Consider the following 24239-nt stretch of genomic DNA (forward strand, 5'->3'; position numbering starts at 1 on the left):
GTGTGCTTTGGGGACCTTTAACAGAATGTGCCTGGTAGAACAGGTGTTGTGTGTGTGTGTGTGTGGAGGATGAGGGCTGCAGTAGAGGGTTTTATAAATAAGCATCAACCAGTCGGGTCTTGCGACGGGTTTACAGAGGAGTATAGAGTGCAGTGATGGCCAAATGGTAAAGCACATCTAACCCTTAAGGTTTCAGTTACACATCAGTTACACATCCATAACCTGAGCGGAAACCAGATTGCATACCCAAAAGAATACTATAAACCTCAAGAAAGCCAGTCAGTTGATTATTGACACATTTTTCCAATACTTTTGATTAACATGGCAAAATAGAAATAGGCCTATAACAGCTAGGATCAGCTTGATCTCCCCCTTTAAATAAAGGATGAACTGTGGCTGCCTTCCAAGCAATGGGAACCTCCCCAGAGAGGAGAGACAGGCTTGGTGGTGATAGGGGCAGAAACCTTAAAGGCTCTAAACCATCTGACCCAGATGTTTTTTTGTGTTCAAGTTTAAGGACTGCCTGCAGGGAGAAACTTTGTAGCGGGGCAGGGGGAAAAGAGGAAGAAGCATCAGGGATAGTCGCATTAGAAGGGGTGGGAGATGAGGAAATGTTGGATGGGCAAGGAGGCATGGCTGAGTCAAATAGGAATCCTGACTTAATGAAGTGGTGATTTAAAGAGCTCAGCCATGTGCTTCTTGTCAGTAAAAACCACATCGTCATTAAGGAGAGTAGCCTTTTCTGGGTGTTTAGAGTCATACCTTGTGGGATTGGTAATAATCTGAGAGAAATTTAGTGAGTACCATTGATTTAGGACTTGGTCAGGTGGTTTAAGCATGTCCCAGTTTAGGTCACCTAGCAGGAAAAATTCAGACTTAGTGTGAGGGGTCAGGAGAGAGCTTAGGGCAGGTAGGTACAGACTGTTGCTGATGGAGGACGATAGCACCCAGCAACAGTCAACAAAGAGCTTTTTAAAAGTTTTCATGCTTAAAACCAGCAAATCAAATAGTTTGGGGACAGACTTGGTGGAGACACCCGAGCACTGAAGGTGATCCTTGGTAAAGATTGCCACTCCACCACCTTTGGAAGATGTCTTGTCGAAAAAGGTTATAACCAGAAAGGTTAACATCAGTATTCAAAACACTCTTCCTTACCCACGTCTCAGTAATGACCAACACATCTGGATTGGAGCTGTGAACCCACACTTTCAATTGATCCATTTTAGGTAATAAGCTTCTAGTGTTAACATGCAGAAAACCCAGGCTTTTACGAGAGCAGAAATCAGTGAAGCAGATATCAGAGCACAAGTCAGAATTGGTGCTAGCAGCAGTCGATGGGCCAGGGTGTACATGCACATTTCCAGATATCATCAACAGTAATACAATCAAGGCACGGCATAGGACAGGGAGAGCTCAGCAGTGCTGATTTATGACATCTGAATGTGCATCAGATGGCAACAAGATCATATTGTACAGCAATTTCATCAGGTAACATGAATACAAAGCTGGTGAGAGGTGGTTAGAATGGGATGGGAGGCTAAAAGTCCATGTAACCAGTAGAGTCAGAGTCCTGAGTGTGGGAACAAACAGTCAGTCCCACGTTTGGGTAAAGAAAGTTTGTAGTCAACGAAGTATGCAGGAGTCAACATTGCTTGCTGTTTGGGGTGTTGGTCTGGGTTTCCGTATAGCACTTTGTGCATTCGGCTGATGTAAAAAGGGCTTTATAAATACATTTGATGAGGCAAATGGCAAAATGCACAAAAAAATGAAATATGTTATGACTTTGAGCTAGCTATTGTAAGTTCAGAGTCACTCGCCCCAACAGTGTGTGTGCTGGAGGCGAGCAAAAGCTCGGGAGAGAGCTGTGAGTGTAGTGGGGGTACTTGTACCAGACGGGGAGACAGGGCAGCAGATCGCCAGGTGGAAACAAAGCAGCAGGCAACGGGAGTAGGTTTCACCCCCACTTGGGAGAAGCTTTTATTTCTGGAGGCAGATTTCTTGTAGAAAATGCCAGTGAATGGTCTTTGAACAGCAGGAGGGGGCTTCAGAGGAAGCTTCAAAGACTCTTGCCACTTGTTGGGGCCCAAAGGAAGCACGTAGTAACCAAAAAGTGTTAAACAAATCAAATTATTTTATATTCTTCAATGTAGCCATCCTTTGCCTTTACAGCTTTGCACACTGTTGATGTTTACTCAACCAGCTTCATGAGGAATTCTTTTCCAGCAGTCTTGAAGGAGTGCCCTCATATGCTGAGCACTTGTTGGCTGCTTTTCCTTCACTCTGTGGTCCAACTCATCCCAAACCATCTCAATTGGGATGAGGTTGGGTGATTGTGGAGGTCAGGTCATCTGATGCAGCACGCCATCACTCTCCTTCTTGGTCAAATAGCCCTTACACTGCCTGGAGGTGTGTTGGGTCATTGTCCTGTTGAAAAACAAATGATAGTCCCACTAAGCGCAAACCAGATGGAATAGCATATCGCTGCAGAATGCTGTGGTAGCCATGCTGGTTAAGTGTGCCTTGAATTCTAAATAAATCACCAACAGTGTCACCAGCAAAGCACCATCACACCTCCTCCATGCTTCACGGTGGGAACCACACATGCGGAGCGCATCCGTTCACCTACTTTGCGTCTCACAAAGACACAGCGGTTGGAACCAAAAATCTCAAATTGACTCATCAGACCAAAGGACAGATTTCCACCGGTCTAATGTCCATTGCTTGTGTTTCATGGCCCAAGCAAGTCTCTTCTTCTTATTGGAGTCCTTTAGTAGTGGTTTCTATGCAGCAATTTGACCATGATGGCCTGATTCACGCAGTCTCCTCTAAACAGTTGATGTTGATTTGTTACTTGAACTCTGTGAACTAATCCTCTGCAGCAGAGGTAACTCTGGGTCTTCCTTTCCTGTGGCGGTCCTCATGAGAGCCAGTTTCATCATAGCGCTTGATGGTTTTTGCGACTGCATTTGAAGAAACTTTCAAAGTCCTGACTGACCTTCATGTCTTAAAGTAATGATTGACTGTCATTTCTCTTTGCTTATTTGAGCTGTTCTTGCCATAATATGAATTTGGTCTTTTACCAAATAGGGCTATCTTCTGTATACAACTCCTACCTAGTCACAACTCAACTGATGGGCTCAAATGAATTAAGAAGGAAAGAAATTCCACAAATTTTACTTTTAACAAGGCACACCTGTTAATTGAAATGCATTCCAGGTGACTACCTCGTGAAGCTGGTTAAGAGAATGCCAAGAGTGTGAAAAGCTGTCATCAAGGCAAAGGGTGTCTACTTTGAATAATCTCAAATATAACATCTATTTTGATTTAACACTTTTTTTTGGTTACTACATGATTTCATATGTGTTATTTAATAGTTTTGATGTCCTCTATTGTGCTACAAAGTAGAAAATAGTAAAAAAATAACGAAACCCTGGAATGAGTAGGTGTGTCCAAACTTTGTAATCTCATTGATCGTCTCAATCAAATATTACCCAATTATCCACGTTGAAATGACTGTGTGCTCAGTGGGTATGTCCCTGAGAGTGTCTGAGCTAGGTTAGGCTGTTTTTATAAAATACTACACCACTATATACAATATCCACATTAGTGTACTAAAAACCATCCAGTCACCATCTCTCCAATATATTATACATGTTGGATATAATGACAACCTACTCGACGACGTCCACTGCTTTATGCGTCTGCAGATATGTCCAACCAGACATACGACCGGCCTTGACGCAGCTGTTTCATGGGAAGAGCAGAGGATGACCAGACCAGTCTGACCCATGAAGACAGTACAGTTTGCTCATGACCAGATTCAGTAAATATTAGCCAACACCCATGCACTCCTAGTCCTCCTTCCCTTCTGAAATGCTAGTTCTGTAGCAGAAGCAGGCTTCTCCTTCTCACTGCCTGGGCTTTTGCCTTCTTGCTGACAACACCAGTCTCCGATTACTGCCTGGCTGTGGCTGCCTCCTCACACTGGAGGGAGTTCCTTTTTCTGTCTGACGCCATGTCACTGGACACAGCACTGCTGGCAGGAGACCTAATGGTCTGCAACTCGCTGTGTATTTTTCCGCTTTCATAATTGCTGACTGGTCAGCAGATAGTGACCTCTCGGATCAGATCTGTGATCACCGTCTTGTGTTGGCAGTGGCTCTGAAAGTCAGTGTGATTGAGTTCCCATAGTGATTTCACAGTCTGATACTGCTGCACATTGGCTGTTTGGACAGTGTGTCTGAAATTGCCATCGCTTCATTTGACCATCATGCACTTGGCTTTGGGAGATGATTGCTTTCATAGAGCTTTTAAATGTAAATGATATGCCTGGTCTCATGACATATCCTCTGGCTTAGTGATGACCTGTATGTATGACCTGTTATGCCCTTTTTATGAGCAATACCTTGTTGATTGTTCCCTTTGGCCTGGAGGTATTTTAACAGCCTCACACGGTTACCTTCCCCCTCTACTCTTCCTACACACCCAGATAAATAGTGTGCTCTCTTGGTAACCAAATTAGTTCAAGCTACCTGGAAAAGTGTGTGTGTGTAGGAGGGAGGGAGGGAGCGGTGATGTGGATAGTGTTGTCACGATACCAGAATTTTGACTTTGATACCAGGTTTCTTATCACAATACTCAATACCATCACGATCCTCGATACCAAAACGCTTCCACGGCAAAAAAAGGTGTTAGCCAATGTCACAGAATGGCACTTGATCCAGACAGATCTTTTGAGCTCAATATCATTACATTTTAAACTATAGATTTTTTGATTTATTAATGAATAAATTATACAATCAATCTAACTGCGTAACATTGTTCATTTATTTGAATGGTAAATCTCTATTCATAAATTGGGAAAGTAAAGTAGCCTAGGCATATTCATAGTACAGGTGAATGCATATTCGATAGGACTGTGTGCATGCAGTGAGTTTTGTTCTCCTGTAGCCCCATGACATCAGCCAAAACAATCTGTTTTCCTTCCATTTGGGACTTAATATACTGATCAACTACATTTGCATAGAAGAAGCAATATCTTTTATAACAGTGTGCGTTGTCTCCTTTAAGACACATGATGCGTCGCTCGCTCGTTCACTCGCTCACGCTTGAGTAAAGTAGTGATGGGAAGTTCGGCTCTTTTTACAGACTCTGATCTTTTCGGCTCGTTCAGTCAAAATAATGAATCTTCTGGCTGATTTCATTCATTTGAATCAGTAATTCCCAGAACATGCAGGACCAGCGAACAATGAACTGAAAAGTCGAAAGATTCATGATTCTACAAGCCTCTCGTTCCCATGTCGTTCACCATAAGGGAGCTGTCATTTTTTAGACAGGCTTGTTTAAGTGTGTGTTTTGGTTGCACAAAGCTGTGTCCATAACATTCAATAATCAATGAATTGCATTCTTTCACCATGCGATCAATTATCAGTACTTAGCATGTATTTTTCTTTATGCTTACTGCAGCATGATTTATTTTCCTGCGAGCATATGACAGACAGCTGTTGGTCAGCGCACGTCTCCTGAGCCAGAGGAGCCTGTAGAATTCATTGTGGTCAGCCAGCAGGTCAAATGAGCGACTAATATTAACGAGTCACTCAAAAACTAATCATGACTCTCGAGTCTGTAATAAGTTGTTAAAAAATAACGAATTGTTGACGAACTGCATATCATTAGAGCAAATATTATCTTGACTGGGAGATACTTGAGGTGGGGGGGACTAAAGGTGTCTGCATGCTTCCCGAAACAGTTCGGAAGAGTTTGTGCATATATTATGACATCATTCTGACTTTTTGGTTTTCTGGAAGCAAGCCGAAGTTGGTAGCGGCTTGCTACCAACTTCTATTCCCCTTTGTTGGTGATTGGTCAACAGTAGGGATTCTTTAATAGTTTTTGTTTTCATGCAAAACATTTCATTGAGATACTGCACCAGACATCTTAGTCAAGCATCTTTACATCCAACTAAGATCTCTGCAAAAACAACAATGACAATTTAAGAAATCTAACTTTATATTAATTCAGATCTTTTTTGAGGAAGTGTATACTGGCTACGGCGTCTCAAAATGGACAAATAGTGCTATTGCCGCTTTTTTTCAACTCGTTTTTCAAGCGAAGGTCTTTTTTAATTAATTATGCGAGCACACTTGTTCGGTTCAGCTAGCCGAGTTCAGCTAGCCGCCTGCTGAACTGAAGCATTTTGACGCCTTACGAGAATGTCACAAATCTTTATTCAATCTGCAATATTTTTGCATTATGGTTAGCATATCACAAAGTCACTAGGGTTGTGAATTGATGTGGACTTCAGCTGTAAGCTACCTAGGAAAGTTAGCCTACAAAGCTGGATGCTAGCGGTATGTTCTAGCCTGTGTGGACATTGTTTTGCAAACACTAATGAACATTTTCAACATTTCTACATGCTGTGTTGCATTATTTAAGTGTGTTAACTTCCATGCAGCGTGAGTGGAGAGCTAACATGATGCAGCCCAGACCCCCAGTGGTTCCGCAGGACAGGTTAGAGTTAGCAATGGGTAAGTGGAGCAGTCACGGCACAGTCACTGCTCTCGCGCTATAAGGGAACATCCACTGCGCTGATAGACAGACTTGATCCTCTCTCAATCAGTAGACGACGTGAGATATTTGAGTACTGAAAGCAACAAAAAATTGTATGGAATCGTTTTTCATGTTCTAGTATCGAAAAAGTACAGAAGTTTCGGTATATATGCAACACTACAGGTGAATATGCTAAAAGCCTGTCTATCCCCAAATCTTTCAGTCCATCACATGACCTAAAGCGGCTGAGGTTTTTAGGTCTCTATCAGCCAGGGAGAGAACAGGAAGCTGGGCTGCTCGACTCAGATTAGCATGGAAGGCTTCTAGAGAATGCCAGAGGAATGTATGACCCTGACTGAGGTCTGGTGACTCATGATATCCCTGGTCAAATTCCACAGCTGATTGTGGTTCCTCCACTCTCTGTGACACCTTTGTCATTACTGGAGCTAACAGAACACTCAGCAGTAGTTCCCTCACTCTCGAATGGAATCTCTCCAGAAACAATGTAGAGCATTTCACTCTGTAATGGATGAGTTATCCATTATTTTTCCTGGCAGTGAAAATATGGGCCACCAAGGGAGGACTGTCTGTGTGCTGGCTGTGACCCAGTGATGGAGCTTCAGGGTCACACACAGAGCTGACAATGGCATTCTGTCCCCGTCCTGCACACACACAGAGCACTCTGACATCACATCAGCAGCCCTCTGCAAAGAGAACCTGCCTTGCCTGCCTGCCCTGTGCTAAATGGGTACATTGCCTTAGCAGAGCAGAGGCTAAGCTGGAGCGCCAACAAAAGATGAAACTATTGACCTGTGACTTAATCCTTTAATCCCCGCTATACTGTGGTGTTGTGCAACCTGAAATGCAGAGGATTTATCGTTCTGGGGAAAGGGCATGGTTTTATGATGGTGACCCGGCTGCCCCCTCTGCGATGTGCCATGAATTCCCATCATGCTCTTGGTGTGTATGCTCAAGCTTTATGTTAGTATAGAACAGACTGCAGCAGTTTATGACTATGTTATTGTGTATCTGTTATTGTGTGCTGTGCTGCATGTGTTTTCCATTGGACACTGGGCTGTGTCATCTCATGTACAGTACGGCCTTTTGAGCATTTAAAGAGGGAGGGGAGGGAGCTTGCGGGCGGTGCCTGGATGGCGGTGCCTGGATGGCGGTACAGTAAAACGCTGGACGTCCACGAGTCAAAGAGCAGCTCTTCAACAGCAACCAGCTCCGTCAGGCAGTAAACGCTTTAATATGCTGCTAATTATGTCTGAGAGATTGGATGTTGATTAAAAAGCAAAACGTTTTTAATTATAACTCAAATGTTAATGCCGTCCCAAGTGAAGAAAATGTTTAGTCTTTCGTGAGGAGTACTTCTAATTGACTGAACCAAAGATCCACTCTCCCAATTTTTAGAATCTTGTTTATTTTTCTTGACTTTTAGCACTAAATGGGCTTAACTGCTGTTGCTTCGTTCGGTGTCATTTGATGTTATTGTATGTCATCAATGCACAACCGGTGCTGCCTAGCCTGAACCCTGTCTCCACTTAACATTCATGACATTCTAGCTCTGTGCAGGGATTTCTGATCATGCTTTGCCCACCGAGGTAATTCCCTTACACTCATGCTTGGGCAACTTCAGCTTGTTCTCATTTTAACACATTTCGGTTGCGACTTAATTAATTAGTTTTTGCAGTGAAATGTGTTGTTTTACAGGGTCAGCCATAGTAGTACAGCACCCCTGGAGTAAATTAGGGTTAAGTGCCTTGCTCAAGGGGACATCTATAGATTTATCACTTTGTCTGCTCGGCTATTATTCAAACCAGCGTCCTTTTGGTTACTGGCCAAACGCTCTAAACGCTAGGCTACCTGCCGCCCTTGGAAGAGTGCTTGTGCACAATCATTTGTGAAGGGGATGATATTGGATTTACAAATACACCATATTGCGCTGGAACTCAAAATGAAGACAAAGCAGTCTCTTGTTTTATTCAGGTAGAGTCTCTATACGTTATAATTGCAGGAGGACTTGGAAGACTTCCTGATAATGTGAGTTTGCTGTAGCTACTGACGACACTGGAGCGAAACGTCTCTGGTCCTGAGGCAGTGCTAGCACCAGCACCTCCTTAGCTTGCTGCCCGCCCGCCTGCCCGCCCGCCCGCCTGCCCGCCCCAGAGCCAGGCTCAGGATTTAATCGTGGCTTATTGGACAGGATCTGGGGAATGCTGATGAGGGAAAGGCTCTCAATAATGCCACAAACGGTCCTCCTGCCAGTGCCTTAAGTGGTCTATTTGTGATTCAGCATGCATGCTCTCTTTCTCTCTCCCTCGCCCGCTCCCTGTCTGACTGCCAGGCTGGCGTGGAGTCGAGCTCCCAGGGGGTGAGTGTGTTAATGCGGGCCCCCAGGCCCGGGGACCAGGGTAATTGGGTTCGCATGGTCGGTGTCAGGGCACCACCACCGCTCCCTACACAAAGGCCACCTCCCAGCCAAGCTGTTCAGGACAGAGACAAACCCCTCATCACTGGTGTAATTCATTGGAAAGGCTTATTGAATTACTGGAATGGTGTATGTGGTTTTTGTGTGAGGGCCTGCTACAGATTGCACAATGTGCTGAGGGCCTTGTGTTTGCCTGCTGCTTGCGTGTTCAGCTCTCTCTCTCAGCTCAGACGCTTGGCTCTGAACACTACCGTGAATAACGGCAGACAGCTTAGAAAATCTCTAATATCCCCAAATGGCGTAATTACTGCAGCTCCCATTCAGATAACCTTCTCTTGTATCCAGTGCCTGTTTGACCATGTCTGCATGTAGGGGTGACAGAGCCTGTTGTCTGCGTTGTAACCTCATGACACAGCCTGGAGGCTGGAGCGTTTTGGCTGGGCCTCATCCAGCCCTGACTGGATGGGCTGGTGTCTGCTGCAGATTGATGTTGACATGCATTCACATCCATGCAGACTGTTGATTTGTCTGGTTTGTTTGATACTAAGTGATTGGTGGCCCCTCACTAGTATGTTATGCTCATAGCAACAAGAGTGAAGGTGTTCATTTCTTTGCCTGCTTGCCTTTTTCAGGTCCAGTGGGTTTAAAAGAAACCCAGCATTAATGTTTGCCATGTTGACAAGTCTCTTCCGCATGGATATGTGTAGCATTAAACTGACCCATACATCACACAGTGGCACTCTCCTCTGATTGTAAGAATAATTATGGACTATGATGTTCAGCCACTGGTGAGGTGGGAACAGGGGAAACGGAGAACCCACCTCCCCTGCAATATACTACATTATACCGTTGGCTACTTCACTCAATCACCAGACCCAACCAACATAAAACAGGTTCTCAACACTAAAACACAACTCGCCACCACAATCCTACTCAATACACCACTGTTATGACCGCTGCCTACAAGTAGCTGCTGTCTCAGAGCCCAGCTTGGTTGTGGTCTTCAATAAGCCGAACAATGTGCTCAGCAGTGTGAGCAGTGAAGTGATAATTGATACATCCTAAAAATTCAAGAAAGCTGTTGTTAATGATCCTTCTCTTCCTCTGGGTGGTTTTAACAGAACCACTTTAAGACTTTAATTGACAAGGAATACTGCCATTTAAGCCGTTGCCTTGGCACTGCCATTACCTACGTTTTGTTTTTTAAAGATGATGAGACCCACTTGGGGCGTTCACGAGGCGCGATTACAAAAGCTCACGTGGAATCACAATGGCCTGCCGTGTTGCTATTTTAGTTTCTGTTAAAAAAAACATAAGTCCAATAAGCCCTGTGCCTCCAGGGCTGGAAAAAGTGAGGAATCTCCCTTTGTCTGAAGGGCAGGTGAGCGTGGTTCCCACCCCACCCTGCATATCAGTAGGAAAACAAGGGCTTCTCCAGCGCTGGAACAAGGCTGTTGATGTGGAAGGTATGGCCAGGGTTTCAGTGGAGAGAGAAGATGATGCCAAGAGCTTGTTACCAGGTTACATCACTGTTGTTGTGAGTTGTGTGCCAGATCTTCAGGCGTAGCAGAGGGAGCTCGCAGAGCCATTCCCCTCTCTGTCGCCAAGCTACCGTCACGCTCTCCTCCTCACACACCAACAGGCCAGGCTGTGGGCAGTATTTAACCATCATTGGTATAAATATTTATTATTAAGTATTTGATTCTGTCAGTTTTGAATGCAGTGTTCATTAGGGTTTGGAATTTGCCAGGGAACTCACAATACGATATTATCACGTTTCTTTGGTTCCGATATGTATTGCAATTCGACGTTCCAAACATATTGCTCACTATGTCTGCTGCAGAGGGATAAGAACATGAGAACTAGTTTGATCAGTAGGGGAAATAAGTGCTGAAAACATGGCTTTCTATTGAAAAAGATGGAGAGCAAGCTATAGGATGACAAATACTGGTGTTTTTGCACAGGTACTGCCAACTAGTGCAAGCTGGTACAAAAAGAACATCGCGGTACCTATGGTACAAATCGATACTTGGAGTCAAATCGATAAAATATGGTCCAAAAATTAAACCGCGATATGTAACTGTATGCATTTTCATCATGTCTGGGTGTAAGGGAATGTGCAGCACTAGTATCATGGCCATGGGTCTAATGTTGTTGTGTAGGCAGACAGACCTATGCTGCACTGAACTGAATTGTAAACTGTATCGGATGCATGGCTGGAGTGAAAAGGTATTCATTGTGGAAATTGCAGATAAGTGCAGTAGAACACTGGTCTGGTTGTTCGTCTGGAAGTGTGACTGTGGAGGCTGGATATCCCTTTCTCTGGGATCGGAAATGATTCAGGGTTAAGAATATATCTACTAGGCTCTATAGCGTGGTGAAGAAAACAATAGGTCGTCAAAGTAGGCATGTGACAAATGGATAATTTCTCTTAACGTTTATACTGATTTTCTTTTTAGCGGTTTCCCATTTAAAAGGCTAATAAAAAATCATACAATTTCAGGTTAATTCACAGTAATGGTCCTATTAAGTATGTATGACCTCTAGGGCCGGGTGATGAAGTTCAATCTACCGCGACCCTTTACAGACACAGAACGCAGCTACAGTTACGTGGATAACTAAAAAAAGGGCTGTCTCTTTTCAGACAGTAGAATTCTGCTCCGGCATGATGTTCTATTGTTTCCCTGACAACAATAAATGTTGCTGATTGATGTGCTGCTGTGTTTATGAAGTTTGTGTTTATTTTAAAGTAGGATAGCTAGATGTGCTTTCTTTCTACTAAATGTCTTGTTAAGTTGCGTTATTTAACAAACTTTAAAGTACTTTTTTAGGAAAGTGGTCTGCCCGCAGGCAGGCTAGGATTGGCAGTTCTGGTCGCCTAGTGATGGAAGTTAGTCCCACTTCAGAAACGGCATTACTTTACAGACAAGTAAAATGCTGTTTGTCTCCAGAGAATGTTTTGTGTCTGCGGATTAAAAAGCTGAGGTGTAGCCGACCCTAACTGACTAACAGACATGCCGTAGCCGAGACGCTTTCAAGGGGCCACGTACCATTTTATCTGAGAAAGGTAATCGATACAGGCTATACCGGTAGCCTACTGTCATTTCATATTATAAGACAAAAACACCCCCACCCGCTCAGCAACCAAGACTAGCCTATCCCGTGCTCGCAAGACTGACCTGAAGATACTGTATCCCGGCGTCATCGCTCCCATGATTAGCCTAAGATAGGATATTCTACACCCAACAGACAGACTCAACACACACTTGTCATTAGCGAAAGAGCAGGCAGGCCAGCTCGAGGGAGAAGGCAGAGGAGCAGGCAGGCAGGCCAGCTCGAGGAAGAAGGCAGAGGGGTAGGCAGGCAGGCAGGCCAGCTCGAGGGAGAAGGCAGAGGAGCAGGCAGGCAGGCCAGCTCGAGGGAGAAGGCAGAGGAGCAGGCAGGCAGGCCAGCTCGAGGGAGAAGGCAGAGGAGCAGGCAGGCAGGCAGGCCAGCTCGAGGGAGAAGGCAGAGGAGCAGGCAGGCAGGCCAGCTCGAGGAAGAAGGCAGAGGGGTAGGCAGGCAGGCAGGCCAGCTCGAGGGAGAAGGCAGAGGAGCAGGCAGGCAGGCCAGCTCGAGGGAGAAGGCAGAGGAGCAGGCAGGCAGGCCAGCTCGAGGGAGAAGGCAGAGGAGCAGGCAGGCAGGCAGGCCAGCTCGAGGGAGAAGGCAGAGGAGCAGGCAGGCAGGCAGGCCAGCTCGAGGGAGAAGGCAGAGGAGCAGGCAGGCAGGCAGGCCAGCTCGAGGGAGAAGGCAGAGGAGCAGGCAGGCAGGCAGGCCAGCTCGAGGGAGAAGGCAGAGGAGCAGGCAGGCAGGCAGGCCAGCTCGAGGGAGAAGGCAGAGGAGCAGGCAGGCAGGCAGGCCAGCTCGAGGGAGAAGGCAGAGGAGCAGGCAGGTAGGCAGGCCAGCTCGAGGGAGAAGGCAGAGGAGCAGGCAGGTAGGCAGGCCAGCTCGAGGGAGAAGGCAGAGGAGCAGGCAGGTAGGCAGGCCAGCTCGAGGGAGAAGGCAGAGGAGCAGGCAGGTAGGCAGGCCAGCTCGAGGGAGAAGGCAGAGGAGCAGGCAGGTAGGCAGGCCAGCTCGAGGGAGAAGGCAGAGGAGCAGGCAGGTAGGCAGGCCAGCTCGAGGGAGAAGGCAGAGGAGCAGGCAGGCAGGCCAGCTCGAGGGAGAAGGCAGAGGAGCAGGCAGGCAGGCCAGCTCGAGGGAGAAGGCAGAGGAGCAGGCAGGCAGGCCAGCTCGAGGGAGAAGGCAGAGGAGCAGGCAGGTAGGCAGGCCAGCTCGAGGGAGAAGGCAGAGGAGCAGGCAGGTAGGCAGGCCAGCTCGAGGGAGAAGGCAGAGGAGCAGGCAGGTAGGCAGGCCAGCTCGAGGGAGAAGGCAGAGGAGCAGGCAGGTAGGCAGGCCAGCTCGAGGGAGAAGGCAGAGGAGCAGGCAGGTAGGCAGGCCAGCTCGAGGGAGAAGGCAGAGGAGCAGGCAGGTAGGCAGGCCAGCTCGAGGGAGAAGGCAGAGGAGCAGGCAGGTAGGCAGGCCAGCTCGAGGGAGAAGGCAGAGGAGCAGGCAGGTAGGCAGGCCAGCTCGAGGGAGAAGGCAGAGGAGCAGGCAGGTAGGCAGGCCAGCTCGAGGGAGAAGGCAGAGGAGCAGGCAGGTAGGCAGGCCAGCTCGAGGGAGAAGGCAGAGGAGTAGGCAGGCCAGCTCGAGGGAGAAGGCAGAGGAGCAGGCAGGTAGGCAGGCCAGCTCGAGGGAGAAGGCAGAGGAGCAGGCAGGTAGGCAGGCCAGCTCGAGGGAGAAGGCAGAGGAGCAGGCAGGTAGGCAGGCCAGCTCGAGGGAGAAGGCAGAGGAGCAGGCAGGTAGGCAGGCCAGCTCGAGGGAGAAGGCAGAGGAGCAGGCAGGTAGGCAGGCCAGCTCGAGGGAGAAGGCAGAGGAGCAGGCAGGTAGGCAGGCCAGCTCGAGGGAGAAGGCAGAGGAGCAGGCAGGCAGGCAGGCCAGCTCGAGGGAGAAGGCAGAGGAGCAGGCAGGCAGGCAGGCCAGCTCGAGGGAGAAGGCAGAGGAGCAGGCAGGCAGGCAGGCCAGCTCGAGGGAGAAGGCAGAGGAGCAGGCAGGCAGGCAGGCCAGCTCGAGGGAGAAGGCAGAGGAGCAGGCAGGCAGGCAGGCCAGCTCGAGGGAGAAGGCAGAGGAGCAGGCAGGCAGGCAGGCCAGCTCGAGGGAGAAGGCAGAGGAGCAGGCAGGCAGGCAGGCCAGCTCGAGGGAGAAGGCAGAGGAGCAGGCAGGCAGGCAGGCCAGCTCGAGGGAGAAGGCAGAGGAGCAGGCAGGCAGGCCAGCTCGAGGGAGAAGGCAGAGGAGCAGGCAGGCAGGCCAGCTCGAGGGAGAAGGCAGAGGAGCAGGCAGGTAGGCAGGCCAGCTCGAGGGAGAAGGCAGAGGAGCAGGCAGGTAGGCAGGCCAGCTCGAGGGAGAAGGCAGAGGAGCAGGCAGGTAGGCAGGCCAGCTCGAGGGAGAAGGCAGAGGAGCAGGCAGGTAGGCAGGCCAGCTCGAGGGAGAAGGCAGAGGAGCAGGCAGGTAGGCAGGCCAGCTCGAGGGAGAAGGCAGAGGAGCAGGCAGGCAGGCAGGCCAGCTCGAGGGAGAAGGCAGAGGAGCAGGCAGGCAGGCAGGCCAGCTCGAGGGAGAAGGCAGAGGAGCAGGCAGGCAGGCAGGCCAGCTCGAGGGAGAAGGCAGAGGAGCAGGCAGGCAGGCAGGCCAGCTCGAGGGAGAAGGCAGAGGAGCAGGCAGGCAGGCAGGCCAGCTCGAGGGAGAAGGCAGAGGAGCAGGCAGGCAGGCAGGCCAGCTCGAGGGAGAAGGCAGAGGAGCAGGCAGGCAGGCAGGCCAGCTCGAGGGAGAAGGCAGAGGAGCAGGCAGGCAGGCAGGCCAGCTCGAGGGAGAAGGCAGAGGAGCAGGCAGGCAGGCAGGCCAGCTCGAGGGAGAAGGCAGAGGAGCAGGCAGGCAGGCAGGCCAGCTCGAGGGAGAAGGCAGAGGAGCAGGCAGGCAGGCAGGCCAGCTCGAGGGAGAAGGCAGAGGAGCAGGCAGGCAGGCAGGCCAGCTCGAGGGAGAAGGCAGAGGAGCAGGCAGGTAGGCAGGCCAGCTCGAGGGAGAAGGCAGAGGAGCAGGCAGGTAGGCAGGCCAGCTCGAGGGAGAAGGCAGAGGAGCAGGCAGGTAGGCAGGCCAGCTCGAGGGAGAAGGCAGAGGAGCAGGCAGGTAGGCAGGCCAGCTCGAGGGAGAAGGCAGAGGAGCAGGCAGGTAGGCAGGCCAGCTCGAGGGAGAAGGCAGAGGAGCAGGCAGGTAGGCAGGCCAGCTCGAGGGAGAAGGCAGAGGAGCAGGCAGGTAGGCAGGCCAGCTCGAGGGAGAAGGCAGAGGAGCAGGCAGGTAGGCAGGCCAGCTCGAGGGAGAAGGCAGAGGAGCAGGCAGGTAGGCAGGCCAGCTCGAGGGAGAAGGCAGAGGAGCAGGCAGGTAGGCAGGCCAGCTCGAGGGAGAAGGCAGAGGAGCAGGCAGGTAGGCAGGCCAGCTCGAGGGAGAAGGCAGAGGAGCAGGCAGGTAGGCAGGCCAGCTCGAGGGAGAAGGCAGAGGAGCAGGCAGGTAGGCAGGCCAGCTCGAGGGAGAAGGCAGAGGAGCAGGCAGGTAGGCAGGCCAGCTCGAGGGAGAAGGCAGAGGAGCAGGCAGGTAGGCAGGCCAGCTCGAGGGAGAAGGCAGAGGGGCGGGCAGGCAGGCCAGCTCGAGGGAGAAGGCAGAGGGGCGGGCAGGCAGGCAGGCCAGCTCGAGGGAGAAGGCAGAGGGGCAGGCAGAACCATGTGGATATGTTTTGGTAATCTGCATCTGGCAATGTATTAATTGTCTTGCATGCCTCGCAAATTCAACAAAGTAGACAAATGTTTTCCTCTTCCTCTCTGGTTTTACTTAAATTACACAACTTTCCCTAGGCTTTTATAGCCATATAGTCTGGTTTGGCTTTAACATGGGTAATGATGTTTTGTGATAACGGCACTGTGATTTTAATGTTGTGGGGGGGAAAAATGTTTCTCGGTAAGGTATTTTTCTTAACGTTAAATATCCCAACTTCATTTAAACGTTTAAAGGTACTTACTTGAAATAGCTTATATGGAGCTATAAGTAGGTACTAAAACTATCAAACGCTTGCCAAGTGTAGGCGTCTGCAACAATTTAGCAGGAGGGGAATGTGGGAGGGGTGAGTTTCCAACACAATTCCTCACCTCCATTCTCTCACAACACCACAAAGGAGACAGTGTAATCTACTGTGATATTAAGGTGAAGACCGCAGGCTGTCATTACTCACCCTATTGCCTCACTGAGGATGATGCCTGACTGAGAAGGGTTTGGCACTACATGTCTGCACTGTGTTTGATTGAGACACATCAGCCTTAGGTACAGACACATGACTGAATCACTGTCAGTGCTCTTTGTGTAATAAAAAGGTAGGGAACTCTTGACAAGAATTTGTTGGATTAAAATATTTAATGTCCCCATCTTTTTAATACCAAATCTGCCATTAATCCGAGGGGGATCAAACACTTGCGCGCCTCTGAATATAAATTCATTTGTCCAGGTGTTTCTTCCACTCAGTTCAAGTGTGCACCACACTCAAAATGGATTTAAATAGGAGGAAAACCCAGGGTTTGTGAAAGCAACAGTGACGGCCTCAGCCAGATCAAAGCGGGTCTGTGTGTGGAGTGGTAATCTCTTATCTGGGGCTCCTAAGTGTTGATGCCTGAACTCTCTGACCTCTGGATAGCTATGATGCTGCCAGCACGTTCATTCCTCTCCACTGCCCCCAGTCTCACCCTCCCCTGGCTGGCTACCCCAGACCATACCTGGCCTGTGGTACATGTGCATCGGTCCTCCCCAGCAGCAGCAGGCTGGGGCCTGTCTCTCTCTGAGGCTCAGCCCTACCCCTGGCTGCCTGTCTGTCACGGAACCTTGCCCTAATGAAGGCGGAAGGGCCGCTGTGCTACTGCCTGCTCTTCATCATTCCTGCCACAGCCGAGGTTCACTAATTAAGACGCTCGGCCCTGCAGATTATAAAGCATCTGGATCATTAGCATGGGGTCAAATGGCATTCGCTCGGGGGGGGGGGGGGGGGGCACTGTCATCAACCTGCCGTCTGTCAGCTGGCTGGCCTCTCATGGCGAGCCAACAGTGTTCTGGCTGCATCCTAGCCCTGCTTCATAATTAGAATGTTACAGGTTAGGACCGGCCCCAGAGAGCGACACGCAGGTTAGGACCGGCCCCAGAGAGCGACACGCAGGTTAGGACCGGCCCCAGAGAGCGACACGCAGGTTAGGACCGGCCCCAGAGAGCGACACGCAGGTTAGGACCGGCCCCAGAGAGCGACACGCAGGTTAGGACCGGCCCCAGAGAGCGACACGCAGGTTAGGACCGGCCCCAGAGAGCGACACGCAGGTTAGGACCGGCCCCAGAGAGCGACACGCCGGTTAGGACCGGCCCCAGAGAGCGACACGCCGGTTAGGACCGGCCCCAGAGAGCGACACGCCGGTTAGGACCGGCCCCAGAGAGCGACACGCAGGTTAGGACCGGCCCCAGAGAGCGACACGCAGGTTAGGACCGGCCCCAGAGAGCGACACGCAGGTTAGGACCGGCCCCAGAGAGCGACACGCAGGTTAGGACCGGCCCCAGAGAGCGACACGCAGGTTAGGACCGGCCCCAGAGAGCGACACGCCGGTTAGGACCGGCCCCAGAGAGCGACACGCAGGTTAGGACCGGCCCCAGAGAGCGACACGCCGGTTAGGACCGGCCCCAGAGAGCGACACGCAGGTTAGGACCGGCCCCAGAGAGCGACACGCAGGTTAGGACCGGCCCCAGAGAGCGACACGCAGGTTAGGACCGGCCCCAGAGAGCGACACGCAGGTTAGGACCGGCCCCAGAGAGCGACACGCAGGTTAGGACCGGCCCCAGAGAGCGACACGCCGGTTAGGACCGGCCCCAGAGAGCGACACGCAGGTTAGGACCGGCCCCAGAGAGCGACACGCAGGTTAGGACCGGCCCCAGAGAGCGACACGCCGGTTAGGACCGGCCCCAGAGAGCGATACGCCGGTTAGGACCGGCCCCAGAGAGCGACACGCAGGTTAGGACCGGCCCCAGAGAGCGACACGCCGGTTAGGACCGGCCCCAGAGAGCGACACGCCGGTTAGGACCGGCCCCAGAGAGCGACACGCAGGTTAGGACCGGCCCCAGAGAGCGACACGCCGGTTAGGACCGGCCCCAGAGAGCGACACGCAGGTTAGGACCGGCCCCAGAGAGCGACACGCAGGTTAGGACCGGCCCCAGAGAGCGACACGCAGGTTAGGACCGGCCCCAGAGAGCGACACGCAGGTTAGGACCGGCCCCAGAGAGCGACACGCCGGTTAGGACCGGCCCCAGAGAGCGACACGCAGGTTAGGACTGGCCCCAGAGAGCGACACGCCGGTTAGGACCGGCCCCAGAGAGCGACACGCAGGTTAGGACCGGCCCCAGAGAGCGACACGCAGGTTAGGACCGGCCCCAGAGAGCGACACGCAGGTTAGGACCGGCCCCAGAGAGCGACACGCCGGTTAGGACCGGCCCCAGAGAGCGACACGCAGGTTAGGACCGGCCCCAGAGAGCGACACGCCGGTTAGGACCGGCCCCAGAGAGCGACACGCCGGTTAGGACCGGCCCCAGAGAGCGACACGCCGGTTAGGACCGGCCCCAGAGAGCGACACGCCGGTTAGGACCGGCCCCAGAGAGCGACACGCCGGTTAGGACCGGCCCCAGAGAGCGACACGCCGGTTAGGACCGGCCCCAGAGAGCGACACGCAGGTTAGGACCGGCCCCAGAGAGCGACACGCAGGTTAGGACCGGCCCCAGAGAGCGACACGCAGGTTAGGACCGGCCCCAGAGAGCGACACGCCGGTTAGGACCGGCCCCAGAGAGCGACACGCAGGTTAGGACCGGCCCCAGAGAGCGACACGCCGGTTAGGACCGGCCCCAGAGAGCGACACGCCGGTTAGGACCGGCCCCAGAGAGCGACACGCCGGTTAGGACCGGCCCCAGAGAGCGACACGCCGGTTAGGACCGGCCCCAGAGAGCGACACGCCGGTTAGGACCGGCCCCAGAGAGCGACACGCCGGTTAGGACCGGCCCCAGAGAGCGACACGCCGGTTAGGACCGGCCCCAGAGAGCGACACGCCGGTTAGGACCGGCCCCAGAGAGCGACACGCCGGTTAGGACCGGCCCCAGAGAGCGACAGACACATAGACAGACCATGCAGGGTGAGGTTTAGACACCGGGTGATGTGGCTTGTGTTGAAATGCAATAATTTGTAAAACAATCTGGGATTCCTGTGTTCAACGGCACGTAATGAGAATCCGGTATTTATTTGATCTAGGAGAGGGTTGGGTGCCGACCGTGCCGCTCTACCATCATTTGTCATAAAATCCCTCTCATTAGCAGGTCCTCACTCACCTTTTATTTGAGTTAGCTCCAGAGCCACTGTGGTGTTTGGTAGTGTCATGGAATAAAGCAGCAGTGAGCTCTAAGTGCTGCTTCTGCATCTCTTCAGTCGGTGTCTCTGTCAAGGGCATTCCTACTGCCCCTCAAACCCTCAGCGGCCTGTGAGGTATTTAATACAGCACGGCGGGCTTGTGAGGACACACACATACAGGCTGGAGGTTCCGCTCTCTTTTTCCTGCGGGACTTTCTCTCCGTCATAGTGCAGTGTCACTACACAGGGGTGTTGTTTGGCATGGCAGCATGCGTTCACCTATCTATGCCTGTAACTTCAGACCTCTCCTCTGCTTCTATTTTAAACCAGAGGGCAGCGATCCCAGAGAGAAGCTGTTTGTGGGTGCAGAGGAAGGCAGAGGGCTGAGCTGAGGACTGTGGTTGGCACAACTGCACAGGGCTGCTTGTTTACGTTAGAGGCTCCGCCTGTGGGAGTGAAAGGGGAGGGGAGTTTACTAACCTCGCGAGGGTCGCAATTCCTCATGAGCCATTCCCCCATTTCGCTGGCAGTTGTGAAAACAATTCCCCATCTGGCATGGGCAGCAGCGCAGAGTGGGCAGGGAGAGGAGTGTGAATCAGCTAACTTGCAGCGGTGGTGGGATATTTGGGGTTAGAGTTCCTGTGTGCTGGCCTGGGATCAGGGGTTATGAGTGGTTGTCAGACAGCCTTGCTGGTGTTATGAACACGACTCAGATTAGTTTCTCTATGTGGTCACAGAAACAAACTGCACTACCACAGCTCAGGAGTGGAACCGAAGACATGGCACAGATTTGAGTCAATCAAACCTGCCTGTGTCCAGGATCTGTTTACACAACCACACTGCCTATATGCTAGTGATGAAGGAAAAAATCGGTACAGCTACTATATTGTCCAAAAATAATATTGGGATGTATCAATATTTGACTGTAAAAAAAAATGAAAAAATGAATATATACACACGTACGTGTGTGTTTTCCTTCTACTTTAGTTAGCACTAGTGGGCTGTACTTGCTCCAGAACTCCTGTGTTGTTCATCCTATAGCTTGTTCTCCATCTTCTCTCCAAATAGTGAGCCAACATGGTTTCAGCACTTACTGATAAACTGGTTTTGTCATGCTCTCTCTCTGCCACAGACATATGGTGAGCAGTATGTGTGGAACATCAAATCACAGTAAAATACAAGTATCGAATCGAAATACATATATAGAATCGTGAGAATCTCTCTTAACCGCAGGTAGCCTAGCGGCTAAGAGCGTTGGGACAATAACCGAAAGGTTGCTGGTTCGAATCCCCGTGCTAACTAAGTGAAAAATAGGTCTGTGCTGTTGAGCAAGGCACTTAACCCTAATTGCTCATGTAAGAGCGTCTGCTAAATGACAATGTAAATATTGTATTGGCACTTAGTGTTGTTATTATTTTATTGCCAGATCCCTGGCATTTCCCAACCCTTCTATATTCACATGAAAAATGGGAAGCATCCACATGTTAAGGGAGCCCTGGTATTTTGAAAGTACCAAAAACCAGTCTGCAGTGTACAGTTTCACTACAGGAAATATGGTACTAATTGGATACTGAATGCTTAGCTAGCTGCCAGACGTGTTTGTGTAATTAGTTATGCTCAACCAACCTCATTGTTAGTGTAATTTCAAAATGTATGTAGTTGGACTAAAAACTCTGCTTCCTCATCTTCTAGGTTTCACTCAGAGAGACAGCTAGACCGCTGAAGCCCTGAGCTGGGGAGCCCTGTCCTCAGCCTCCACTCACCTCACCTGGCCTGCATTTCGCCCATCAACCCCCTTCTACCACCACAGACTCGCCGCAGCCCAGCCTGTCGTCACTATGACGTCGGAGCTGGAGAGTAGTCTGACATCCATGGATTGGCTGCCTCAGCTGACCATGCGGGCAGCCATCCAGAAGGCTGATGCCCAGGGGCACCACGGGGGGCCGGGCATGGGCAAGAAGAGCGCCATGCTGGACCCCAACACCACTCTGGACCAGGAGGAGGTCCAGCAGCACAAAGACGGCAAGCCGCCTTACAGCTACGCCAGCCTCATCACCTTCGCCATCAACAGCTCGCCGAAGAAGAAGATGACCCTGAGCGAGATCTACCAGTGGATCTGCGATAACTTCCCCTACTACAGGGAGGCGGGCAGCGGCTGGAAGGTAAGATGATGGACAGAAAGGAGCTGGAGTAGAATGGATGTCATTCTGAGCTGATGTCATGACAGAGTGTATGAGATGGTTTGTAGACATTGAGTTAGACATAAAGCTAACTGTCATTCATTATAATCACCCACACTGTTATTTCACTAAAGCTCAAAGCGAGACTACCCACTCTATATCCACTAAGTGCCTTACATCTTTGAGTGAAATAATAGGAGCAACCCTCAGAACTGTGTGAAGTGTACAATTCTGGATTAATATTCAGAGCGAGAGATGGCCCTATCTTTGCGAACACAGACTAAATAGCCCATTCATGGGTGGTATTATTCATTGCAGATGCCTTGATAGGAGAAAGCCATTATGTAGGAGAGAGAGCCAGTGCTGTGTCATCTCAAGGAGCACGTGATATACAGAGATGAAGCTATGCTGATTGCCTTTTACAGAGCCCAGATAGAAATTGATATTGTTTTTTCCAGTCAGTGACATTTATATGGACCAGAATGTGAGGCACTGCTTTATTGCAGCCAGGCACAATGTATGTAGCCCATTTCCTGTGTGTAAGAGCAAGTGTGTGTGCGAGTGAATCTATGGAAGGGGAAGAAAGTATCCAACAATATTATACATTTGGGTTGAGTTGGCTTCATGTCAACTCTGTAGATATGCAATATCTTGCTAAGGTTACTAAACTATAGTGGATAATGACCTTTTGAACAACTTTTAACATCTGTACTTTATGGTGATGTTGACTTGTATTCAGGTTGACAATCTTCAGGTTGTGATGTTAAACATGTAATGGCACTACACATGTTTTGCTCCCTGTTCATTTATTTCCATTTTCTAAGAGCAAAAGCATGTAGTTGAGTTAGCAGGGTGCTAGTCCTGGGGATGCTGTCTTTAGCAGTAGTCATCCTATCCTCCTCCGTTGTATCTGCTAGGATAGGAATGCAGCTATAGCATGTGTTGTAGTTGAGTTAGTGGGCGTGTGAGGGTTGTTGTGAGCATGTCTGGGTGAGGTGAATGTAGGTCGGATGCAGTCATCGCTCCGCTATTCCCCCAGTGATGTCGGTGCGCTGCAGGAATGTAGGACCCAGTGCACGCACACGTCTGCTCTGTATGATAATGCAGGCTGCGCCGCCGAGATGAAACCGGGCTAATCCAGGCGCCGGCAACTCATTTAATCATCTCAATATAACTCCATTAGTCTACGCTTTTAAGAAATATCAATAAGTGCTGTCAGTAAGAACAGATAATTCATCAAGGTCAAAGAAATATGAATGCTGTGTTTGAAGGAGTGAATATTCACACACAGCGACCACGAGCAGGCATGTAGACAGAGGCTTCCTTACACGCTCTCTAAAGCACCTTTTTGACAATGTTTTAAACTCTGAAGTGATGCAGAAGAGTTTCATAATGTGGTCTCTTTTTATATGGGCCTGTGCTGTAGGACAGGCTCTATAAGTTAAAGGTGTTGTTGGGGGAACAGCTAGAAACTCACGGGCTATTCCTGTATTATATATTGTTGACCCAGTATGCCTCTTACAAGAATACTTGCCTAAGGATGCATCATCCTTTCTGTAGTTTTCCCCCTCATCCCATAGTATCTATTTGTACCAACATCACCGAGCATGTTACATGATAGAATCATGTATGTACATTTTATAGAGCTTCTTGTATTCTAAAATGGACCCCTCTCTGTGTGGAGTCCTATCCTCCGTTCACTCCAATTCAATCTTGCTGCTCAATCCCATCCATTCAAGTCCATGTCATTACAATATTGGATATGTGGCGCTGGCCCTAATGACTTTCTCCAGATTAAATGGGGAATAAGAGCGATCTGGTCTCTCCCAGGTTAGGAGGTGTCTCCTCCTATCAGAAGCTCTCGTCTCGGAGACTTTTTAATGCTATCAAGACGTTAGGCTGTGGGTCAGTTTCTAAGCTTATGAGTTTGACACTGTCTGGCTCCTTCCTGAGCGTCCACTAATGAATTTAAAGCGATGATGTCCTGCCTGGGTGTCTAACTTCGTCCCTGCCGTGACGTGCTTTCTCCCAGCACACAGCCTATAGCAGGCGATCACAAACTGTTTTTGGAACACAACCCAATTTTAATATCTGAAAATTCTCACGAGCCCAACTATGTGAAAAAAATTATGTAATTAATGTTTACTTTATTTGGGGCTGTAGCAGTCAATGGAAAAACATTTTAACACTATTTCTGATTGTCTTCTCAACTCACTATCACATACTTTTAATGTGGGGCGATGGTAGTCAATTGCAAATGAGTCTGACATAATGGAGGTTGTTTCACCACCACTAATGAGATGGGTGTGCTTGATGCATGTCGCGTCAGAGCTTTTCCAACGTGGATGGATATTTGGCTTTAATACAGAAGAGAGCACTGAACCCATCTTCACACAGATATAAGCTGGCTAAGGGTACCATGAGTTTTATGGTGCTTTCAATACAACTGGGAAGTGAAATTATGTCAGTAATCTTCAGGTCGGAAAGTTGGACCCCTTGAAAGGTTCCCGAGTTGGAATTCCGAGTTGGATGACCATTAAACAAT

At 50.1% G+C, this 24239-nt stretch overlaps 1 protein-coding gene across 1 annotated transcript in view; it reads left to right on the plus strand.

The window, feature by feature from the left end:
• Nucleotides 1-24239, plus strand: part of LOC106565962 (forkhead box protein J3) — a 164104-nt gene that overhangs the window by 60705 nt on the left and 79160 nt on the right. Inside the window, exon 2 of the mRNA XM_014133654.3 lies at nucleotides 21207-21676. Coding sequence (XP_013989129.1) covers nucleotides 21353-21676 — 324 coding nt within the window. The 5' untranslated portion in view covers nucleotides 21207-21352. The remainder of the gene's footprint in view (nucleotides 1-21206; nucleotides 21677-24239) is intronic.

The sequence above is a fragment of the Salmo salar genome, chromosome 12 (assembly GCF_965601325.2).
Source record: "Salmo salar chromosome 12, fSalSal1, whole genome shotgun sequence".
In the NCBI taxonomy this organism is placed as follows: domain Eukaryota; kingdom Metazoa; phylum Chordata; class Actinopteri; order Salmoniformes; family Salmonidae; genus Salmo; species Salmo salar.